This window comes from Cervus elaphus, chromosome 27 (genome assembly GCF_910594005.1).
Source record: "Cervus elaphus chromosome 27, mCerEla1.1, whole genome shotgun sequence".
In the NCBI taxonomy this organism is placed as follows: Eukaryota; Metazoa; Chordata; class Mammalia; order Artiodactyla; family Cervidae; genus Cervus; species Cervus elaphus.
Genome location: NC_057841.1, coordinates 35,817,984 through 35,843,497, shown reverse-complemented (window position 1 = coordinate 35,843,497; position 25,514 = coordinate 35,817,984). Strand labels below are relative to the sequence as shown.

The following is a 25,514-nucleotide window of genomic DNA, read 5'->3' as shown; positions in this document are numbered from 1 at the left end:
ATTCCCACCGAGCGAATACAGTGCCACCTTACTCTGTACTGTACTTACCCAGAAGACCCTCAGTGCGAACTCTGACACCACAGGGACTTCTTTGTGAGGACGCTCTTAACAATTTAGGATCACATGAATTGCAATTATGAGTATATTTGAAAGTTTAAATGAAACCACACTGTTTAGAACATTCTAAAGCCTTTATTAGCATCAGGTAGATTATTTCATTGTAACACTTGTTAACTTTGAGACAGCCATTGAAATAACTTACTGGCAGTTATCTAAGGCCCCTGGGAGCAAAATCTCAGTCTGGGGTTGGGTAGATAAATACCATATGATTAATGTACCCCAATTAAAGGGGCAAAGCTACTGTACAGTAGGTCTCTGTACATATCTTAAGTACACAGGTGCCTTGAAAACCTGAAATGCACAAGACCTCCTTTTATATAGTTTGATATTTATAATACATGAATACAACTGAGCTGCTCTGGTGGCATTCGCCACTGGAAGTTGAAGCATTTAAAAAGGTTTGTCATTATGTAATGATGGTGCCTAAAACCTCTATTTCTATGGTATTTTTGTGAATTGCTAGGTTTTATACATATTTTCAAACATACAATTCAAACACCTTTTAATTCTAGTGACATTAATTATAGAAAATTGTAAAAGTAAATTCAGAGTACTAAAATGAGCAAATGAAATACCTTTTCCAGTTTCGAATTTTCAAATTAGGAATGTCTCTTCTGAACATTCAGGCTTTTTTTTTTCTTTTTAGGGATGGGAGGGGGCAAAATTGAGAGGATTAGTGTAAAGAAAAGCCATCTTTTCAATGTAGTCTTTACAAAATGACATACACCTTCTCTATATTTGAGCATATAAACCTTATACAGGAGAATTTTAAACATTTCAAAGTTAAATCTAAAACATTCAAGCATGACGGCATAAAAATATTCAAAATAACTTGATCTGGGTTACTATATAATTCAATAAAGCTAAAGTTACATTTAGGTATAAACCTTCGGTAAATATGGCAACAGCAACCATCAAAAGCTTATTCGCCAGCAGTTTCCCATACCTCTGTATAAAATAGTATTCCAAAGAAGCACGACTGGATAGCAGAATTACCCATTTTTCTTAAGACTTTCATCACTGGTATCACCCTATACCCCACTTCTGTTGGGTGAAGTGCAAGTTATCATGAGAGGGTTTTTTCTGTTTTTTTTTTTTTTTTTTAAAGATGAGTAGAAACCAAGGAAGAAAATTTTAAAACATAGGTTTAAGACTTATCTGCAGATGAGTCAAAACGCCCCAACTTGTCTACATTTTAATAAATGTCAGGCAAATTGAAGTAGTTTCTGTCCCAGTAGCTGCCTGAATAAAGCCAGTCCTGGGCTCCGCTGTAGGGATTAGGGCCTTGATGGAACCACCTGTTAAGGAGAAGACAAGATTTACAGGGGAAACTGTTTGCAATCACAGGATCCTCACTGCTTCACCAGCCTGCAGACTCCCTTACTGCAGTGATTCACTTCATTCTGTGAGCTAGAGGTTTCTGAGAAGACTTAGGAAGTGTCTTTAGAGAGCGCTTATATAGAACAACAGGCTTCCCGGGTGGCTCAGTGGTAGAGAATCCACCTGCCAGTGCAGAAGATGGGTTCAATCCCTGGGTCAGGAAATGGCAACCCACTCCAGGACAGAGGAGCCTGATGGGCTACAGTCCATGGGGGTCGCAAAGAGTCAGACGTGACTGAACATGCACCCAGTCATGTTCAGAATATGTAAAACAGTATTTGGAAATCTGTAATAAGCCCACTTGAAAGATTTAAGGATTTTCCACGGCATTCAGTAACGGTGTATAATTGTCCACCGCTTACTTTCCAGAATAAAGCAGCTTTTAAGCAATGAGGAATAAGGAATCAGGGTGAGGAGACTTTTACAGTCTACCTACAGTAATAGGAAGGTGCCTGATTCAGAGTAAATCCCCCTACCCCAAAATATTATTTCCATTTCACAAATGAGGGGCTCAATGTCAGAGAAGTTAAATAACTTGCCCAAGCTAGCCATGATATCAAATAAGCCTTTTTAAAGGCCATCATTTTCCAAATATACTACGTTACACATAATCCACTGAAATTAATCTGGCCCACATCTTCCTGGGTCTCTCTTTTCTCCACACTAATGTAGATTTATAGGCTGCATCTAGCTTCTAACATCCTTACCTGTCTGATCAAAGTCTAGAAAGAGCTGCCTTAATTTTCTTGCCCTTTAAAAAACAATTCACCCATTTCCTAAATATTCCCAGCTTTCTTGAAGTAATGGAAATGCAAAATTACTTCTTCCAAAGGTTCAAATTTCAATTTGTGTAACATTTTCTAGTAAGATTTAGTTTTTCAGAGTAATATTTATAAAAATAGTTTCATGTCTGTCATTCTTTCCAAATAAATTGCCTCAAAAATATTTAACAATTAGAGTGAGGTTAGATAAATCCCAAGTGGTCCCTGTTAACCACTGAAGCAACACTAAAGGCCCTAAGACAGAAAACATGCTTCAGATTAGGCTAATTCCTTGAAGGCTGAGAAAGTAAATGCCCACTGGGCCCAAATTTCTAAAATATTACAGAAGTTATTTGGCTTTGAGGACTTTTCCCTAATTAAAAAATTTTAAAGTCAAAGATCAATATCAAATATTTATCAAGATATGTGTTTCTCAAGACTTTGGTAACCACGCTGGAAATACTTTTAAGGATTTTTCTTTGATCAGAGTCACAGAATTTTTGTCTAAATGAAGCAAACAATTTCACTCCTTTTGGTCTCAAAAGTTCAAGCAATAAAAGCACTTTTGTAGTCAGGCTTAACAAAATCCAAGCACTTCAGAAAAATCAGTCAAATCAAAATCATCAAAAATGACTCTAAAAATTAACCAAACCTCAGGCCTACACCACAGGACTTCCTCCATACAAAGTGGACAGTGGGCAAGTCAAGTGCAGAGAGACCTCCCAGAGCAGGAGATTCATTCAACAGCAAAGGACTTTTTTGGGTTCACACTTAAGCCACTAAAGGCCATGTCTGCCGGGCCTCCCTATGGGGAGCACTTGTTCTTGGGGAGAACTGGAACATCACATGAAAGACAATCAGGTCTGAGGATCTGATACTAAGGACTAGCGTTTCTCGCGAGGTCTGGTCTTCTCATCTTCAGCACTCAGGTCTGGAAACCTCTGCTGCTGTCAGCGTATCCCCTCCACAAACAGAAAAGCCCACGCTGTCTTTCCAGACTCAAACACTTTAGGTAAGCATGGGCAAAAGAAGAGGGGGTAGGGGAGGTGTCTTTGTTACCTTTCAGTCAATGTTTCTGAGTCTACAGAATCCATAGGTCTCTGTCAGTAATATGTGTTAGTCAATGACTGACGTGTGTGTTAGTCGCTTAGTTGTGTCCAACTCTTTGTGCTCCCATGGACTGTAGCCTGCCAGGCTCCTCTGTCCATGGAATTCTCCAGGCAAGAACACTGGAATGGGTAGCCATTCCCTTCTCCATGCTATCTTCCTGACCCAGGGATCAAACTCGGGTCTCCTGCATTACAGGCAGATTCTTTACCATCTAAGCCACCAGGGAAGCCCCATGTCAGTAATACAACATTCTATAATGTAATCAGTAATATAACATTCTACATAATATAACATTCTAGAACGCTATTAATTCTGCATGATGCTCTTACTGGGGGGAAGAGATGACTTCACCAACTTTTGTGGCATCATCACCCACCTCTTCACAGCTGTGTCTCTCACCAGTCCCACCACTTCCTCTCCACAAAACCCCACTTGCTAAGGTCTCTGGGCTTCTCTCGGAAAACAGGGCAGGATCACAAGCAGCCCTTTTCATGTGTATGAACTACAGTTTAAAGCCTGAAAAGTCCCAGAACCTGAACTTTTTTCAAGTGACTGAAACTGGTATCAACAGGGAAGCCAGCTTTTAGTGTGGATGAGTTTGGGACAGGTTATAATAAGTTTCTGGGTGTGATTTCCAAGGGCTGGTTTCAACTCTCCTTCTGCAAAACACATCCCTTTATAAGCTGCACAACCTCTACCTCGACACAGACTGAACCCAGCTGCTCAAAAGCATATTATCAGCCAGGAGAAAACCCAGTCAGCAAACACCACCTCTCACCCCTAACGGGAAAGGGCTCCAAGCACATATTCTTTTGACCAAGGGGCAGCAGCATAATTTTTAAGGTCTGTATGTCCATATATTGACTCTGCCAAAGCCTTTGACTGTGTGGATCACAACAAACTGTGGAAAATTCTGAAAGAGATGGGAATATCAGACCACCTGACCTGCCTCTTAAGAAATCTATATGCAGGTCAGGAAGCAACAGTTAGAACTGGACATGGAACAACAGACTGGTTCCAAATAGGAAAAGGGGTACATCAAGGCTGTATATTGTCACCCTGCTTATTTAACTTCTATGCAGAGTACATCATGAGAAATGCTGGGCTGGAAGAAGCACAAGATGGAATCAAGATTGCCAGGAGAAGTATCAATAACCTCAGATATGCACATGACACCACCCTTATGGCAGAGAGTGAAGAGGAACTAAAAAGCCTCTTGATGAAAGTGAAAGAGGAGAGTGAAAAAGTTGGCTTAAAGCTCAACATTCAGAAAACTAATAATAATATCATGGCATCTGGTCCCACCACCTCATGGGAAATAGATGGGGAAACAGTGGACACAGTGGCTGATTTTATTTTTGGGGGCTCTCAAATCACTGCAGATGGTGACTGCAGCCATGAAATTAAAAGACGCTTACTCCTTGGAAGGAAAGTTATGACCAACCTAGACAGCATATTAAAAATGCAGAGACATTACTTTGCCAACAAAGGTCCGTCTAGTCTATGGCTATGGTTTTTCCAATGGTCATGTATGGATGTGAGAGTTGGACTATAAAAAAAGCTGAGCACCGAAGAATTGATGCTTTTGAACTGTGGAGTTGGAGAAGACTCTTGAGAGTCTCTTGGACTGCAAGGAGATCCAACCAGTCCATCCTAAAGGAGATCAGTCCTGGGTGTCCACTGGAAGGACTGATGTTGAAGCTGAAACTCCAATACTTTGGCCACCTGATGCGAAGAGCTGACTCACTGGAAAAGATCCTGATGCTGGGAAAGATTGAGGGCAGGAGGATAAGGGGACAAGAGAGGATGAGATGGTTGGATAGCATCACTGACTCAATGGACATGGGTTTGGGTAGACTCTGGGAGTTGGTGATGGACAGGGAGGCCTGGCATGCTGCGGTTCATGGGGTCTCAGAGTCAGACACAACTGAGCGACTGAACTGAACTGAAATCCATATAAGAACTATGGATGCTAAGAGACAGTGGCGGAAGCAAGCATGTTTAAGACTCCCAACTGGAGCTCACAAACCTAGCTTCCAGTTTTATTTCCAGGCCACCACAGAGCTGTCCAAAGCTTGTTGTTTTCTGAAAGTAAGACTTCACCCAACAGTAAACATGCTTACTGGACTTTCGCTTACTTCACACTTGAAAATGTGGTCAGAAAAATAAAGGAGTTAATTAGAAATACAGCACAAAGTGGGCTTTCTGCAAAAGAGACTAAAAATAACGATAAAGTCCTTTCAGAAGGGATTGCAGTAAAGTAGTGCGGTTTTGGGGTTTGTGGCTCTTTCTAATCATGGTCTGTGGGGTGTACTTGTCCTTGAGCAACTCTCTCAAATGAAATACAACCAGCATTTGTTTCTTCACATACAAGGGGATTTCTAGACCAACGGCTTTCCAGAGGCTCCCTGGATCCTGCGTGTGCGGGCGGGAGAAGGTGAACCTCGATGCTCAGCCCTCATCCTACCCCAGCAGCTCTGTGGCCATGTGCTCTGTATTTGCAAATTCTTCATATGTTCGTTGGCAAGAAAGATTTTGATGCTAACAAAAAAGTCCAAAAACTGTTGGACTTGATGATACCTAAGATCATTCCTAGTTCTAATAAAGGTATAAGACGCCAAAGGGCTACCAAGTAATACCTACTAAACTGGTTGTGAAATGATGCCCACACTGGCTCTGAAATTTACTTAACAACTTTGAATAATGGGACAATGGTTTCTATTACATAGTATAAATGTAAAAAATGTTTTCGTTCTATTCCTATTTACAAGAGATTCTATTACTCAACCCAAGTGACCAAGTAACTCTTGATTCTTTAGAAAAATTTTCAAAACTTGCACATTTTACTGCCAGTTTCTGTTTCTTAATGGAACCCAAGATGTCACTTTAACAAATTGCATCTCCACGACGTGTGTCATGTGTCTGGAAGAATAAAGGCATTGTCTAAATATCCTTGATACATGACATATGTATAAGCAAAGCTCCTATAATTTACTCAAACAAACAACTCTGAACCTACCTCATACCAAAATCTGTAACTCTACTTTCCCTCTTATAGAAGGGACAAGTATTTTGCTGGACAAGGAGGAGAGTTTGCTTAATTGACATCAACCTGAGTGAACTGTATAGAAAAATTTTAACCTTAACTTCCAAATAGTCCTTTTTCTTTGCACACGTGCAGCCCTTTCAGCTTGAACTTGGTCAAAGGAAAGTACTTTTCTCTCAGGCCTGGGGACAACTCGCAGGGCGCAGTGGGCCCCCCACCGCACCCACACGCCCCAGCCCCTCAGCGCACCTCGTCTTCCAGTCCTCCTCCGACTTGGACCTGTTCTTGCGGGCTGCTCGCTGTTTCTCCTCGAGTCGCTTTTTTTCTTCACTAGCTTGATCTAGAATCAGCACAGCAGTGAAAACACAGTTATTGTACAAGGAGAGGCCGCCCGGCCCAGCACTTGGCATGCTCACTCCGTGGAGGCAGGTGTTAGCACCGCCGCCCTTTATCAGAACACAAGCACCACAGTCAGACATCATGTCGAAACACAGCCCCAAGCCGGTGAGAGGCGATGCTGGCATGCAGGACCTCTCACCTCCTTCCACAGCCTCTGTGTTTCCCCAAGGAAGCCAGCTTATTCTTAAGGCCTCAGAAGTCATGTTAAAATGCTTCCCTGATGGTCCAGAGGCTCTGCACTCACAATGCAGGGGGCCCGGGTTCAATCCCTGGTCTGGGAACTAGATCCCGTATGCCGCAACTAAAAGATCCCACATGCTGCAGCTGAGATTTGGCAAATAAATAAACATGTACTTTGTCACTTCAGTCATGCCCGGCTCTGTGCAACCCTATGGACTGTAGCCCGCCAGGCTCCTCTGTCCTTAGGATTCTCCAGGCAAGAATACTGGTGTGGGTTGCCATGCCCTCCTCCAGGGGATGGATCTTCCTGACCCAGGGATCAAACCCAAGTCTCCTATGCTTCTTGCACTGGCAGCGGGCTCTTTACCACTAGCATCACCTGGGAAAAGTGTAGGTTGCTCAGTTGTGTCCGACTCCTTATGACTAAATGGACTATAGCCCGCTAGTCTCCTCTGTCCATGGGATTCTCCAGGCAAGAATACTGGAGTGGGTTGCCATTCCCTTCTCCAGGGCATCTTCCTGACCCAAAGATCGAACCCAGGTCTCTTGCATTGGCAGGCGGATTCTTTACCGTCTGAGCCACCAGGGATGCCTTGTGCTAACACGTAAAATGCTAACATGTAAGATGCTTGTGCGAACATATAAAATGTTAAGCCCTAACAGACTAAAACGCAGACAGTGACTGGGAGTAAGGCAAACTATCCTCCTCAAAGAAATCCATCTTCCCTAGAGCTGCCAGACACGTTACCTATTTCCCCGTTCTCCATGGCTCTGATGTCAGGCCGCAGCCTGCAGTCTGTCTTAGGAATCACGCTCTCCATCTCCTTGTCTACTTCATTCAAAACCATTGCAAAGCTAGTAAAATTGTACATCTAAAAAGAAGAAAATGTTCAAATTAACATGTACTGGAGGTTAATGCAGAATGAAACCCTGAGGCTAGAAGATTCGACAGGGATCCCCTGCTCTGTTCTGGGGTGATGATGGCCGGCCTCTCTGCACCCACACATCTCCATGTTTTCACCTGGGTCCACACTAGCTGTGGGTGTCTGTCTCAAGGAAACCCCTCAGGTGACATTCACCACCATCACCTCCAGGGAGAACTATGAGTGAAACCAACATTCTTCATTTCATATGAAAAGTCTCACATGGTAGATCTGGCTGCATCACCATGTACTTAAAGAGAGTCAGTCTTACTCCTCAGTATGTATGGAGGAAGCCCCCTAAAGGCCCACCCCCGTATATATGGAGGAAGCCCCCCAAAGGCCTACCCCAAGGCATTTCGGCCAGATACCAGGAGGCCTGGGCAGCAGCAACCCTGGATCCCGGGTGGGAAACCAGAGGGATGACTGAGCACCAATTCGATGCCCCGCCTCTCACCCCCGCCCTCCTCCTGGTTCTGTCCAGGCCGGGGAAAGAGCGCCGTCAGATCCAAGTAAACAGGAGGCCTTACCTGGGCTGAGTTCGGAGGCCGCGGGGCTATTCGCCACAGGAGAACGCTCCCAGGGATGACAAACACGCTCTCGGAATCCGGCATTGGCATTTCATCCGACTCCTCAGAAGCGCTCACCTGGAAGAACCAACAGAGGAACAAAACTGCAATGTTCTGAAAAGACTGTACTTACAACAGTAATATTCACTGGAAGGTCTGACGCTGAAGTTGAAGCTCCAATACTTTGGCCACCTGATGCAAAATGCTGACTTACCAGAAAAGACCCTGATGCTGGGAAAAACTGAGGGCAAGAGGAGAAGGGGGCGGCAGAGGATGAGATGGTTGGATGGCATCACTGACTCGATGGACATGAGTTTGAGCCAACTCTGGGACATACTGAAGGACAGGGAAGCCTGGCGTGCTGCAGTCCGTGGGGTCACAAAGAGTCGAACATGAGTTAGTGGCTGACCAACAACAACAAATTGTAAAACAAGCGGTTTTCATCATGCGGCGTTAGACTGTAACCCCATGAGTGCCAGGGCACCATGTCCTTCTCACGCTCATGTCCTCACCTTTCGACCCAGGCCAGGGAGCCAGTAAATGTGGGTCGAGTGACTGAGTCCATGCTGTGAGCCTGTGAGCCTGTGCTGTATCATTTTTAGGGTGTTTTAAGCATTTAAGGCATTACCATCTCCACTGTCGTCATCATGCCTTTACTGTCGTGTTTTAATATTTTTAAAGCTTTTTTAAAAATCCAAAATAACTCATTTAAGTAGTTCGTGGAACATTATGAGGGCAAGAAAAGGTTAAATTCTTGGAGCATTTAATTAAATTTATCAATGACCCAAACCAGCAGGGATCCTGAAAGTATTCAATCGAAAGATGTTAGGCTAAAAAAGAAAGCAACATTTCCACTGGCTGCCTGCTCCCTCCCCTTCCCCAGCAGAGCTATGCCAGCAGCTCTCTGTATATTTAGTCCTTATGTAACTAGCCCATAAAGTTTTATATATAAAGAATTTAAGCCTTTGGAAAGCGAAGTCATATTCCCAATGTCATTGTTACCAAATCTAGAACTACTGGCTGAGACGTGGAATTTTAAAAAAGCAACAAGGAGGGGACAACACTGGTGACAAGCTTCGCCTGGCATCTGAATATCCTCAGAAGCATCAGAAACCCACAGTGGCTGAGGCCCTGGGAGGAGCGATTAGACACGGGGAGAGCATGAGGGTGCCTTCTCCAAGGGGCAAGGCCCTTCTGTCTACAAAGATCAACCGGGGCTTAATGGGACATGAGGGAGATTTTCTGGACTTTCCCCAATGCCTTCTGCTGTACTGAACCCCACTTCTGTAAGGGGAGAGTGAGGCTTTGCCTCTTGAAAGCAACACAGCGGGGCAAAGGGAGCCGGGAGCAGAGAGCCAGGCCATGATGCTCAAAGAGAACGGGACCTGAGTTGTCTTCACCCGGGGGCCCCTGCCCTCCGTCAACTGCTCTGACACAAGGGTGCTTGTGTCATTTTACAGATGAGGCACTGAGGCAGAGAGAGGGTAGGGATCTGCCTAAGACCAAACCATTCAGAAGTGGGGAAGGCAGTATTCTAAGCAGAGCTTACGCTCTGATCCCTGATGCCCGTTACTGGAAACTAACCAGTCCCCCAACACTTCCTGTCCAAACGGGTGCAACCTCTCCCTAGCTCAGAGGCCACGGAGCAGTCCAGCCTCCCAGGGTCCTGCGACAAGAAGCTGTGGCCTCACAAGGGGAGAGTCTAAGGTTGAACTGTCCCGTTAGGAGGAAGCTTCATAAGAGGAGGATGGCCGTCCAGCAACGATTCCCTTAACTGCGATGCTCTCAGCTCCCGGGATCTCGGATACAGAGGAGGGCAATACCACTACTGACAGCATGAAAACCCATGTGATTATTCTGGGTGTAATTTCAAATATTCAGAAGAGCTCAACTGCTAATGCACATCAACAGAAAGGAGGGTAAGAATATTTGTCCCACTAAGATGAACTCTAACTTTCTAAAGCGATGTGAATTCAACACCGTGTGTGTAACTGCATAGCACACACCCATACTCCATAGGAGATGATCCCAAACATTCACTAGCAAGTCAGATCACCTGTTCATTATTGTATAGCACATGGAACTCTGCTCAATGTTATGTGCCAGCCATGATGGGAGAGGGGTTTAGGGGAGAAGAGATACATGTATATGTATGGAAGAATCCCTTTGCCGTTTACCTGAAACTGTCACACCATTGTTAACCGGCTATATGAAGGTCACTCAGTCATGTCTGACTCTTTGCGACCCCATGGACTGTAGCCTGCCAGGCTCCTCTGTCCACAGGGACTCTCTAGGCCAGAATACTGGAGTGGGTAGCTGTTCCCTTCTCCAGAGCGTCTTCCTAACCCAGGGATTGAACCCAGCTTTCCCACATTGCAGGCGGATTCTTTACTGTCTGAGCCACAGGAAAGTCCAAGAATACTGGAGTGGGTAGCCTATCCCTTCTCCAGCGGATTTTCCTGACCCAGGAATCCAACTGGGGTCTCCAATTGGCTTTACCCCAATACAAAAGGTTTTTGGTGTTAAAAACAGTAATAAAAATAAAATTTAAAAAAAAAAAAAAAGGTCAAGGAAAAACATCACATGCATGGGCACCAAGTCTAAAAGGTAACACTGTGACCCACTAACAAGCCACCATCCAGGGATCCCCTCGATTCCATCTTCTGGGATTGTTTACCTGTTTGCTATTCTTCTTCTCTTCAGTATTTTTCTTATCATTTTTTTTGTAAGCATCAAATGTGGCTGGGTCAACACTGTACAAACATTCTGTCCATTTCCCGTAGAGGGCACAGAGCTTCTTTTTGCTGTCAAGAGAAATCGATGTTGAGCCAACAATTAAACCAGTGTCTTGGTGTAATTGAATATTATCATAAACTGAAAGTATTGGTCACTCAGTCATGTCCAGCTCTTTGCAACCCCATGGACTGTAGCCCACCAGGCTCCATGGAATTCTGCAGGCAAGAGTGGAGTGGGTAGCCATGTCCTTCTCCAGGGGATCTTCCAGACCCAAGGACAGAATCTGTCTCCTGCATTGCAGGAAGATTCTTTACAGTCTGAGCCATCAAGGAAGCCTCTCTTTTCATAAATAAAGACACTTACAAATCAGATTCTTTAAAGAAATAGATATTTCTTTCAGAAGAGTTTTTCAATTTACTGAAATGCTGTTTCCTAGATAACAGCAGGAAACCTAGACAGCATGTTAAAAAGCAGAGACATTACTTTGCTGACAAAGGTCTGTCTAGTCAAAGCTATGGTTTTTCCAGTAGTCATGTATGGATGTGAGAGCTGGACTACAAAGTAAGCTGAGCACCGAAGAATTGATGCTTTTTAACTGTGGTGTTGGAGAAGATTCCTGAGAGTCCCCTGGACTTCGAGGAGATCAAACCAGTCAATCCTAAAGGAAATCAGTCCTGAATATTCATTGGAAGGACTGAAGCTGAAGCTCCAATACTTTGGCCACCTGATGCGAAGAACTGACTCATAGGAAAAGACCCTGATGCTGGGAAAGATTGAAGGCAAGAGGAGAAGGGGACAACAGAGGATGAGATGGTTGGATGGCATCACTGATTCGGTAAGTTTGAGCAAGCTCCAGGAGTTGGTGATGGACAGGGAAGCCTGGTGTGCTGCAGTCCATGGGATCGCAAAGAGGCAGACACGACTGTGTGACTGAACTAAGATAACAGCAGATTTTCTTTTTCTTCTTTTTAAAAATTTTTTGGCTGAACCACGCAACATGTGGGATCTTAAGTTTCCCAACCAAGGATTGAACCTGTGCCCCCTGCAGCGGAAGCATGTAGTCTTAACCACTGGACCACCAGGGAATTCCTGGTGTTGGCAGATTTTAATAACAACACTTTACTTAGTGAACAACACCTATACTAGTCAACATTTAAAACAAAACTTTACCTTTTATCTTGAATGTAGCCTTCAACTTTGTGTAATTCTTTACCAAAAAGGCCGCACGGCTTAAAATTCAACACACATTTGTCCCCAGTCCTGTAAAGGAGACAGTGAGCTCGGGTTATTGTTCAACACGGAAGCAGCAGCAGAGAACAGTGACTGTGATAACCTGTCTGGCAGCCCCTGCTGTTTACTGATTTTCTAATTCACACCAGGCTCCACACAGAGTATCACAATTAATCCACAATCAGTACTGACCCCACCACAAAGAAAAAGCAAGCAAGGTTCATAAAAAATAAGTGACTTGCTGCTATGGAATGAATGTCTGCCTGCCCCCTACCCCAATTCATATGGTGAAGCCTCATCACCCATGCTATTTGGGGGTAATCTGGTTCTAAGGGTGGAACCCTCATGAATGGATGCATGCTCTTTGAATAAGAGACTTTGGGGAGATGATCCCTCTCTCTGCCATGCAAAGATTTGAGAAGATGGCCAACTTCAAACCAGGAAGAGGGCCTTCACCCAGCACTGAATTGGCCATCACCCTGACCTGGGCCTCCTAAGTCTCCAGAAGCATGAGAAATAAATGTCTGCCCTTGAAGCCACCCGGCCCACCGTGTTCTGTCACCATAGCCCGAGCTGACTAGGATATGGGCCTAGGGTCACAGTAGGATTTGAATACACCTTTTTCCAACTCTCCTATTCCTCCTGTCGCCTGCCCTCATGTGAACAATACAAGCTAAACGGTGTCAGCAAGGTGAGCTGAGGGAGGCAGGAATCAAGATTCCCTGAGGCTGCCAAAGCTCTGAGTTCACCAGTCTTCCATAATCAAAGACTTAAATATAAACTCTATTCATTAAGGACTTCCCTGGCGGTCCAGTGGTTCAGAATCCAAGGCAGGGGACATGGGTTCAATTCCTGGTCCTGAATATTCCACATGTCATTGGGACAACTTAGCCTGGAAGCCACAACTACTAAATTCTGTTCATTAAATGGACTGGCTTCTATTTACCACAGTGTTATACTACCTGGTTCTTAAGTTGTCATTAGATTCTACTAGAATTTTTTTCATATATACAGAACTTTAAAAAATGCTCTATACATATATTCTTGGCCGAGCTGCATAGCTTGTGGAATCTAAGTTCCTCAATCAGGGATTGAACCCAGGCCTTCCACAGTGAGTGTGGAGTCTTAACCACTGGACTGCCAGGAAACTCCTTACAATACAATGCACTTTTTTTTGGTCACACCACATGGCATGTGGGATCTACATTCTCGGACCAGGGATCAAACCCAGGCCCCCTTCATGGGAAGTGCGAAGTCTTAACCACTGGGCCGCCAGGAATGTTCTCTACTATAACTTTTACAGAAAGACTACTGGACCCCTGTGATGCAAATAAAGGGACGGGGAGGACGATGAACCATCTCACTTGTGGTTTGTGATCTCCACGTTGCCGTATTGCTCAATCCAGAGCTTTCCCACGATGATGTTGTGCACACAGCAGGTAGGATTCGTCCACGTATATGCTTCATTGTGTCTAGAAAACAAAAAGAAAGCCAAAGCCCAGACAAAGAAGTGAGAAGTGTTACTCTGTTTAAAAAGCACATCTTCCTCAAATGTCATGACTTAGGATAACCTATCAGACTGCTGGAGAGCACTCAACTCTAAGACTATAAAAACTGCTGGTGTAAATCCCAGTAAAATAGGTATCATCTGGTTAATTCTTATTGTTTCTTTAGTTCAGTTACTCAATCATGTCCGACTCTTTGCAACCCCATGAATCGCAGCACGCCAGGCCTCCCTGTCCATCACCAACTCCCGGAGTTTATCCAAACTCAAGTCCATCGAGTCGGTGATGCCCTCCAGCCATCTCATCCTCTGTCGTCCCCTTCTCCTCCTGGTCCCAATCCCTCCCAGAATTAGGGTCTTTTCCAATAAGCCAACTCTTTGCATGAGGTAGCCAAAGTATTGGAGTTTCAGCTTCAGCATCAGTCCTTCCAATGAACACCCAGGACTGATCTCCTTTAGGATGGACTGGTTGGATCTCCTTGCAGTCCAAGGGACTTTCAAGAGTCTTCTCCAACACCTCAGTTCAAAAGCATCAATTCTTTGGCGCTCAGCTTTCTTCACCATTCAACTCTCACCTCCATACATGACCACTGGAAAAGCCATAGCCTTGACTAGAGGGACCTCTGTTGGCAAAGTAATGTCTCTGCTTTTAAATATACTATCTAGATTGGTCATAACTTTCCTTCCAAGGAGTAAGCGTCTTTTAATTTCATGGCTGCAATCACCATCTGCAGTGATTTTGGAGACCAAAAAAATAGAGTCTGACACTGTTTCCACTGTTCCCCCATCTATTTCCCATGCAGTGATGGGACCAGATGCAAAAACTTAAAAAAGACAAAAACAAAACAAAACTATGTTTCTACCAAACTCCAAATTAAACTACGTACATAATCATTTTAAGCCTTCAAAAGTTTGGTGAAAACATATTAAATTAGAGGTAGAGAAGAAAAATGGTCTATCTGGTACTTTCCAGCTTGCCAAAGGGAAAAACTTGTGTATGTGAATAAGTTCCAATTTTACACATTCTCTGCTTTTGAAAACATTCATTTTACATCTTCATACACGTATGCTTAAATGTATTTTCAATTCACAAGCAGTAAAATTCACTTTTCTTGGTGTTATCTAGTTCTGTGAGCCTCAGTGCATGTGTAGATCATTGTAACTAGTACCACAACCACAAATTCCATCACTCCCTCCACAAATTCACTCATGCTGCCCGCCCCTCTACGGTCAAACCTTCCCCCACCTGGAATTCCTAAACAACTCATCTGTTCTCCATTGCAATAGTTTTGCCTTTTCCAGAGTGTCATATAAATGGGATAACGCACCATGTCACCCTTTGAGATTAGCTTCATTTGTATAATGCATTTTACATTCTACGTAACAATAATTTGTCCTTATTTCTGAGTAGTATTCTACTATATGAATGTATCACAGTTTAACCCTTTACTCACTGAAGCATGCTGGGTTGCTTTCAGTTCTTGGTGATTATAAGTAACACTCCTATAAACATCTGGGCACGGGTCTTTGTGAAAATACACCTCTTTATTTCTCCAGAGTAAATGCCTACGAGTGGACTGCTGAATCATCTGGTTAACACAAGGTCAACTCTGTAAGAAGCAGCCAGACTGTTCGCCGGGGTGGCTCTACTGTTTTACCAGATCCCCCAGTCATATGTGAGATTTCTGGTTGCTCTGCATCCTGGTCAGCATTTGATACTGTCAGCTCTAAAAATTTTGATTTTAGACATTCTAATAGGTGTGTAGTGGTATCTCACTGTGATTTTAATTTTGCATTTCTCTAATGACTGATGCTGTTGAGCATGTTTTTGTGTGCTCATTTGTCATTCATATATCTCTTTGGTAAAGTATCTGTTCACATCTTTTGTCCAATTTCTTACTGGGTTGTCTGTTTTCTGTTTTGAGAATGCTTTATATATTATAGATACAAGTCCTTTATTGATAAATGATTCACAAATAATGTTTATCCATCTCTAACTTCTCTCTTTGTTCTCTTAAGAGTGTTTTTCACCGAGCAATAGATTTTTATAAAATCTAATTTACCAATTTTGTCTCTTCTAGATTGTCTTTTGGTGTTATAAGATGTCATTGCATAACCCAAAGTCATAAACATTTTCTCCTGTTTTCTTCCAAAAGCTTAAAGCTGTACATTAGATTTTAGCCTATGACCTATGTTGGGATCATTTTTGCTTAGGGTGTGAGGTGTAAGTTGAGGTTCATTTTTTAACACATCCATGTCGAACTGTTCTCACACCATTTGTGGAGAGGACTACCCTTCATTACTGAACAGTGCTTTCTTTCACCTTCATGAAAAATCAATTGACTGTGTTTCTGTGGGTCCGTTTTTGGATGCTGTTCTCTGTTCCACTGATGTATGTGTCTGTCTTTCTGTCAACACAACAGTCTTGATGGCAATAGCTTCACTGTAAAGTCTTAAAATTAGGAGGCAGGAGTCCATCATTCTGTTCTTCCTTCTCAAAACTATTTTGGCTACAGTGTTTCATTCATCTTTCCATATAAATTTTAGGATCCACTATCTCTTGACCTACTAAAATTCATCCTGGGACTTTTAATTTGGATTGTGTTAATACACACTGTTTATAGATCAATTAAAGGAGAATAAACATATGAATTACATTAAGGATTCCAAGTATAGTGAGACATGGTAGACTCTCCATTACTCAGATAGTCTTTGATTCCTGTAACCAGGGTTTTATAGCTTTCAGCCTGTGGATCCTGTACATATTTTATTATCTTTACTCTGCAATAGAGTCTATCCCAGCTATTACATTTGTTATTGTATTTTTTCAGTACTAAAATTTCCAGAAATACTTCAATGTCTTTCTATTCATTTTAAGAGTGTTTATCTTTATGTCATGGAGTATAGTTATAACATCTGCTTTAAAATCTTTGATACAAATTTCAATATCTGAGTCACTCTACGATTAAAGTCTGTTTATTATTTTTTCTCCTCCTCCTTTTTCTCTTTCTCAGATAAGAAGATCATAGAGTATTTGTCTTTCTCTGACTTATTTCACTTAGCATAATGTCCTTAAGGTCCAACTATGTTGTTGCAAGTGGCAAGATTTCATTCTTTTTTATGGCTGAATAATATCTGTGTATGTGTGTGTACCACAATTTCATTATCCATTCATCCAATGATGGATACTTGGGTTATTTCCATATCTTGACTGTTGTGTGTAACAGGTATATATATACAACATATTAATATATTATACAGGTATAATATGTATAATAATGTCATGGGGGTGCAGGTGTCTTTTTGAGATAAAGTTTTTGTTTTCTTTGGCTAAGTATTCCAAAATGGAATTGCTGGATCATGGTAGTTCTACTTTTAATTTTTTGAGGAACTTCCAAATTGTTTTCCATTGAGACTGAACCAATTTACATCTGCCAACCATGCACAAGGGTTCCCTTTCATTGTGGTTTGATTTGCATTCTCTTGATTAATGATGTACAGTATCTTTTCATTTACCTGTTGATCATCTTGATCATCTGTATGTCTTCTTTGAAAAAATGTCCATTCAGATAAATGGTCCATTTATCTGCCCATTTTTTAATTACTTTTTTCTTTTGCTATTGAGTGGTATGAGTTCTTTGTGTATTTTGGATGTTAGCCTATATGATTTGCAAGTATTTTCTCCTGTTCAGTAGGCTGCATTTTCATTTTGTTGATGCTTTTCTTTACTGTGCAGAAGCCTTTTAATGTGACATAGTCCCACTTGTTTATTTTTGTTTTTATTCTTTTTGGTGTCAGATTCAAAACATCATTGCCAAGACCTATATCAAGGAGTCTACCACCTATGCTTTCTTCTAGAAGTTTTATGATTTTCAGTCTTATGTTCAAGTTTGTAATCCACTTTGAGTCAATTGTGTGTATAGTATAAAATAGTGGTCCAGTTCCATTCTTTTGCATGTGCCTGTCCAATTTCTCCAACACCATTTATTGAGGAGACTGTCATTCCATTGTATATTCTTGCCTCCTTTGTTTAAATTAATTGACCCTACTTGCGTGGACTTATTTTTGGGGCTCTCTACTCTGTTCCATTGTTTTATACATCTGTTTTAATGCCAATATCATTTATTTTAATTACTATAGCTTTGTAATACAGTTTGAAATCAGGGAGAATGATGCCTCCAGCTTAGTTCTTCTTTCTCAAGACTGCTTCACCTATTTGGGGTCTTCCGTGATCCCATATAAACTGCAGCACCGTCTGCATTAATTTGTGCAAAAAATGTTATTGGAATTTTGATAGAGTCTGCACTGAATCTGTACACTGCTTTGGATAGTATGACAGTTTAACAGTACTTTTTCAATCCATGAGCACAGAATTAACAATTTTACTTACAATTGCATTTAAAAAAAAAAACCTAGAAATAAATTTAAGCAAAGAGGTGAAAGACTTGTGTATTGAAAATGGTTAAGACGGTAATGAACAAAGTTAAACACAACACAAATAAATGGAAAGATATTTCATGGCAATCTTTTTTCTATTGCAAAAGAAGAGAACTTTCAATTTACCTAATGTCTAAGATGTGCCAATGTGACTGTTATTTCAATATTTCTCAAAGTGAATTCATTGTAAAAGATGATTAAACAAGAGATTATTGCCATGATAAAGTCATGGAGTGATTAACTCCATTTAATCTTAAAATAGATCTAAACAAAACCACCATCATATATCAAGTTAAACTGTTTACACATACCTAGGCTGATTAACCATGGCTGTTGCCACATTTCTCAAATTCTTTTACATGATGTAGGAAATTTACATCTTATAAAAGCAGCTTTGTTTTCTTCAGCTTTCAAACAAGGTCAGGTCTGCGTGCAAGTGTGTATCCTAATGAGTAGGTACACAGGGAAAGAGTAAAAGGTATGATTCCAACTCACTCAAGAAGCTCCAACGTGATGGTTCCTTTGGGTTCTGCTTCTACGCTCTTCCCCCAGAACTTCAGTTTGGGATAGATTGAGCCATGAAAGATGAAATCATTGTTTAATCCTTCAGCATGAAATGCACTAATGGGTGGGTGATGGCTGACCTGCTCAGAGATGAGTCTGAAACCAAGGTCATCTCTTAAGATTAAAAAAAAAAAAAAGTAGTGTTAGGATAAATTCACCATAAAATATATACATTATTGTCATTTCAGTCTGAAAGCAATGCTAATATATATCCCACCATGTGTAAAATATCCATTAGAAGCTGCCGTCTAGCAGAGAGGGCTCAGCGTGGTGCTCTGTGATGAGAGGCGGGAAGGGGGGTGCGGGGGTGAGAGGGGGGCTCAAGAGGGAGGGGATATATGTATACTTATAGCTGATTCATGTTGTTGTACACCAGAAACCAATACAACATTGTAAAGCAACTATGCTCCAATTGAAAGTAAATCTTTTTAAAAAGCAATGTTAAAGTATTAAGGAAATGGATTTGACAAACTAAACAATTCTTTGTTATCGTCCTGATGAAAAGGACAATACATGAGAAACTGCAAAAATGCATCCCAAACAACTAAAACCAATGTTATTATACATCGAGCTACTTAAACACATTAAAATAAGGAACACCCATGAACTGCAGTGATTTCCATCAATTGGCAATACTAGCCATGTAAATTTAAAACTTATCATCCCATTTATACTAAGACAGAAGAATCTAAAGCGTCTCCTTTTCAAAGACCTAGGGAATAAATGAGATCAAAACTTATGGACGGAAGAGAAAGATTCAGAAAAACAAAGCCAAATGAATTCTCTAACTGTGTGTAAAGAAGTAAGCGACAGCAGGCAGACAGTAGTGCACCCTTAGATACCTTCACTGCCTCTATGCCAACAATCTAAGTTCATGCTTATATATTTTATGCAGTTATTTTTAAAAAATCTATCCTGTCTAATGAATACATAACTAGAAAGGATGATAGCTAATTCTGCAAGATCAGGAATACTGAAATTCTTGTATTTACTTTTAATAATGGTCCATTTTATATATGTTTTCATATTTTTGACAGTCTTTAAAATAACTATCACAGAAACAAACATCAAAGTTGTTACCTTTTCTCCAGTCATACAAAATGTTGGTGAATGCTCAAAAAATACCCATTTTCATTTGAAGAGCTATATAAATCATGCAAATTCAACTACCTGCCTGGAATAGAGTGGAAGATCTTACCGCACTAATTCGTAAGTCTCTCCCAGAAGTGGGTTGAAAGGCTTTCCAGTGCGTTCCCACTGAGAAGCAACAGCGGAGACAGCAAATGCAGCTACACACTGTGGGACAGAGCGTCAGCACAAGTTAAAAATAGCCTCGCTGGCTCCTCATTCTTTCAGGAACTGAAATTTTGCTGAAGACAGTAATTTACAAAATGATTCTGAGGAGTTTAATTATGTTGTATTTTTAAGATGGCTTAATAAGCAAACTAATAAGCCAATGTGGATATTCAGAATGAAAATGACTCTTGAGTCTCTTCCTATAAGTCATCCCAACTGTGGTTTTTATAATATACTCACAGTGTTACAAATACTCTCAAGGACTTTAAAAAAGACTCTCAAATCCAACATTACTTTTAATTCCTTTAAAATTTCTCAAAAGTACATCACCAGATGGTGAAGAATCTGCCTGCAATGCAGGACACTCAGGTTTGATCCCTGGATCGAGAAGATCCCCTGGAGAAGGGAACGGCAACCCACTCCAGTATTCCTGTCTGGGAACTCCCATGGACAGAGGAGCCTGGCGGGTCACAGTCCACTGGGATGCAAAGAGTCAGCCATGACTGAGTGACTAACACTTTCACATTGCTTTTAGAATGGGGTGAAGGAGAAAACCAAACAAACTGGTATCAAGTCCAATGAGGTTGGGAAAAGCTGCTTTACATACACGAAAGGACACAAGACTCCATTTAGAATGCTATTGCTTTGTTGGAAGGAGAACAATGTATCCACGCTCCCTGTGTCTAGTCCATCCATATATATCACATGAATATCTCCCTTCCAAAAAAAATCAAGAAGTACAATTCCTTCTTGTCCTCTTTTTTAACCTATAGTAGTATGCGTATATTTATATATACACATAAGCATAAATACACTTGTTTATATGTGTATGTATATACATGTCTTCCTAGAAACACTCTGAGAAGTCTGAAAGGCTGAATTGTCATCCCCCCAACACAATGCCACTTTCTAAAACAATGACTCAGAAGCAGCTCACCAAACTCAGGTTTGGTTTTGTACCTTTTTGCTTTCTTGCAATCCTCATTGGTCTGGGGAAGGAACACAGATGACACTCCAAACATGCAATGCATTAATAACATTTCCTAACCTCACATTAAACTTAACATGAATTCTGTGCGTGTAGGTTGGGGGCGGAGAGGAGAGGTAGGGGAGGTGGCAGAGAAGACCTTCCAAGACTTCAGTCTTTCTGAGGGCTTGGTGACACGTACCTGCATCCTTTCCACAGGATCAGCAAACGAACTGGCCTTGTGGATGAGGTATGTATGCTCCATATACTCAGTGAGTCGCTGGAGGAAGCTCAAAGGCTCATTAAATATAACTGGCATGGTGATCTTGGAGAGTTCCTAGTGAATAAGAAAATGGAAACTGTGATATCCAAAATATACAGTAAACCTACATGCTGCCATCTCGACATAACATGTTCCTGGAAAGAAAGTCACAGAAAACAGCAACCACGAAATTTAATTAGTATTAGTTCAGTTTCCTAAGTCTCCCCAGATCATCTAACCATGTGGAATATACTGTCCTAGGCCTTGAAGGAAATACAAAGACTACCCCAGACATTCTTCCTTGGCTTTGAGGAGCTTGCAGTCTACTAGTGATCAGTGAAATGATGACTGTTAATAAGTCTGCCTCAGATCAGAATTAGCAAATGACAAAGGTGATGGGGACGCAAAGACCAAACATCTCCACACTGGGCTAAGAAGCTACCACACAGACCATTTTTGTGGATGATTTTTCAAAAGAACTTCAGACTGCTTTTCACAGACAATATTGAGGTTTTCTGAGCACATCCATATACATTATGAACTAGGGTGCTAGACGGCTAGTGTATATTTTACAGAATAGATATTAAATTCTGTCTGATATAATGACACAATCATGTAGACTTCCAAGAATAATTTAACGATTGGGCAGGGGTCCTCTAACCTCAATTGCAACCTTTCACCTCTGTTTACCATATCCTGGGGCTTCCCCGGTGGCTCAGATGGTAAAGAATCCGCCTGCAACATAGGAGACCTGGGTTCAATCCCTGGGTCGGGAGATCCCCTAGAGAAGGGAACGGCAACCCACTGCAGTATTCTTGCCTGGAGAACTGCATGGACAGAGGAGCCTGGTGGGCTACAGTTCATGGGGAAGCAAAGAGCTGGATACAACTGAGCAACTAACACTGTCACTTTCACTACCATATCCTGCCCGCAAACAGCAGCACCACAGGATCTTTAAAAAAATTCATTAGGTAACAAACTTACCTTGATTTTCTCTAGATTATTCTGATAATCTTCCCAACCTTCCACCTATCATTATTAACATTTCTCGTGGGAATCAGGTCTTTCATGAAAACTGCTAACTAAAACCACGATCATGTGAACAACCCCAAGGCACCATTCAGGTTGAATGCCACCTGCTTCCTCCTACTCCTCTAAACATCTACATTCTTACAGATGTGCACAATTAAGAATAAAGTGACCTTCACAAAACTACAACCCAAATGTGCACATGCACACACACACACACAAAAGAAGCTCATTTATTATCATAAAATACTGCAGAATGCAGACAGATGTAGCAGCTCAATGTAATGAAAAGAAATGATAGGCTTACACTGCCTCTCTGGGAAGACAAAAGAGAACAGGAATGTATAAGGAGATAAAGAACAGAAGGCTCTTCACTATGTAACACCCTGAGATCTTGGTAAATGCAGCAACTCACTGGTGGGCCAAGTCAAGAAAGCGGGGACTGCCAGGGCTTGTTTTAACTGAGATGTCTCAGACTCTCTCTCTTTTACTTAAAAATACCTTCATGGGTTTTTTTTCTTTTTTAAAAAAAAAGAGGAATATGCAATTCTCAGTAATAGAGGTAAAACATGAAAATGCTCCTTTCCTTAGAGGAAAAGCCTCAACAACAGTTTGGGGTACACTGCTGTGTATTTACACAAATGTGTGTACATGTGTGTGTACACATACACCTTACTGGATTTTTTTAATGCACGGCATCTGCTCTGTGTATTGGCTCATTTACTTGCCTTTTTTGCTGTTCCTGTGTTTGGAGGTCTTATGCACATGTACAGTACATCACTGAGTCTGTCCAGTTCTTTGTAATCCCTGTACTGTTAGTGGTTAAGACATCAGAGCCAGACTGGGCTCCATGGCAGGCTCTTTCATTTAGCAGTCAGGCAACTCCGGCCAAGTTAAACTCTGCCAGCTTCCTTATCAACACCATGGCATTAATCTAGCAATGTATATAGCATAATCTACTACAAAGCATTCTTCTAAGACCAATAGTTGCAAAACACTTAAGACTAGTTCTGGGCACATTAGCAAAAGGTACATTTATTTATTAAAAAAAATTTAAATATATATATATGTGTGTGTGTGTGTATATATATATATATATATATATATATAGCTATATCATGAACAATTTAATCTAATCTTTTAGAAAATGAGCACATATGGTTTTAAAGTAAATTTCTATAAGGGGGTTTTTTAGATCAAAGGTGTGCACTCATTTAAAATTTTTACCATTACTACCAAGCTGAATGCCTGCCAAAAACCCTTTATCCTATTTGTACTCCTACTAATGCTGCCTGGAAGTCAGATTTTCTTTTAACATCAAAGGGAGGAGCAGTACTTCCAATCTATTCATTCAATCATAGTCACTTTCTTTACAGAAAAATTTAACTGAAGGATATTCAAATACTGGTTGGGGCTAAGTAGTTCACTTATAACTCTAGAATGAAGATTTAAAAACAGAATTCTAAACATAAACATTAGGGAGTATCAGACCACCTTACCTTACCTGTCTCCTGAGAAAGCTGTATGCAAGTCAAGAAGCAGCAGTTAGAATGACATGGAACAAATGCCTGGTTAAAAATTGGGAAAGTAGGACAACAAGGCTGTACATTGTCACCCTGCTTATTTAACTTATATGCAGAGTACATCATGTGAAATGTTGGGCTGGATGAATCACAAGCTGGAATCAAGGCTGTAGGAAGATATATCAACAACCTCAGATATGGATAAATTCCTGGAAACAGACAACCTAACAAAACTGAATCATGTAGAAATAGGAAATATGAACAGATCAATTACTAGTAAAAAGACTGAAGCAGTAATCAAAGACCTGCCAACAAACAAAAGTCTAAGACTAGATATCTTTACTGGTGAATTCTGCCAGACATTTAAAGTAAAATGAATACTGATCCTTCTCAAACTATTCAAAAACAGAAGAGGAGGGAACATTTCCACAGTCATTTTACAAGGTCAACATTATCCTGACACTAAAACCAGAGAAGGACAAAAGTGGACCCAGAAAAGAAAATTATAGGCCAATATCCATGATGAACACAGACGTAAAAGTAAACATTACCAAGCTGAACTCAACAATACATTTAAAGGGTCATATACCATGATCAACTGGGGTTTATTCCAGAGAAGCAGGATGGTCCAACACAAGCCAATCAATCAATATGATATACCACACTAGTAAAATGAAGAATAAAAATATATGATCTCAATAGATGCAGAAAAAGCATCTGACAAAATTCATCATTATGGTAAGAAATTCATCCTTTCTAGCCAGAGTACTAATGCAAGAAAAAGAAAAGGCATTCAAATTAAGAAGAAGTAAAATTACCTCTATGATGTTATAAATAGAAAACCGTAAAGACTCTACCAAAACACCATTGGAACCAATACGTGAGTTCAGTGAGTTGCAGGGTACAAAACCAACTTACAAAAATCAGTTGTGTTTCAATACACCAAGAATAAGCTACCAGAAAAAGAAATTAAGAAAGCAATCCCATTTACAATATCATCAAAAAGAATAAAATACTTAGTAATAAATTTAACCAAGGAGGTGAAAGATCTATACACTGAAAACTGTAAGACGTTAACAAAAGAAATCACAGAAGACAGGAATATATGGAAAGATATTCTGTACTCATGGATTACAGAAGTTGTTAAAATGTCCAAACTACCCAAAGTGATCTAGTCAATGCAATCCTTATCAAAATTCCAACGACATTTTTCACAGATAAAGGGAAAACAATCCTGAAATTTGTACAGGGCCACAAAAGACCTTGAATAGCCAGAGCAATCTTGAGAAAGAAGAAAGCTGGAGGCATCAAGCCCCCTGATGCCAAACTGTATTACAAAGATACACTAATCAAAATAGTACAGAACTGGCATAGAAATGGACAGGAAGATGAATGGAATAGAAAGCCCAGAAATAAATCCATGCGTTTATGGTCAATTAATTCTTGCCAAAGGAGCCAATACACAATGGAAACAATCTAAG

General features: G+C 41.1%; 1 protein-coding gene across 6 annotated transcripts in view; it reads right to left on the bottom strand.

Annotated features, from left to right (window-relative positions):
* Positions 1–172: 172 nt before the first annotated feature.
* Positions 173–25,514, bottom strand: part of OSBPL1A (oxysterol binding protein like 1A) — a 213,259-nt gene continuing 187,917 nt past the window's right edge. For all 6 annotated transcript variants that reach the window (XM_043889695.1, XM_043889696.1, XM_043889699.1 and 3 more), the window contains 10 exons: positions 21,422–21,556; positions 20,155–20,252; positions 18,888–19,070; positions 13,816–13,923; positions 12,392–12,481; positions 11,163–11,289; positions 8,447–8,563; positions 7,745–7,868; positions 6,667–6,757; positions 173–1,418 (listed from right to left, as the gene is read on the bottom strand). In XM_043889695.1, the coding sequence (XP_043745630.1) occupies positions 1,316–1,418; positions 6,667–6,757; positions 7,745–7,868; positions 8,447–8,563; positions 11,163–11,289; positions 12,392–12,481; positions 13,816–13,923; positions 18,888–19,070; positions 20,155–20,252; positions 21,422–21,556 (1,176 nt within the window). In that variant the 3' untranslated portion in view covers positions 173–1,315. The remainder of the gene's footprint in view (positions 1,419–6,666; positions 6,758–7,744; positions 7,869–8,446; positions 8,564–11,162; positions 11,290–12,391; positions 12,482–13,815; positions 13,924–18,887; positions 19,071–20,154; positions 20,253–21,421; positions 21,557–25,514) is intronic.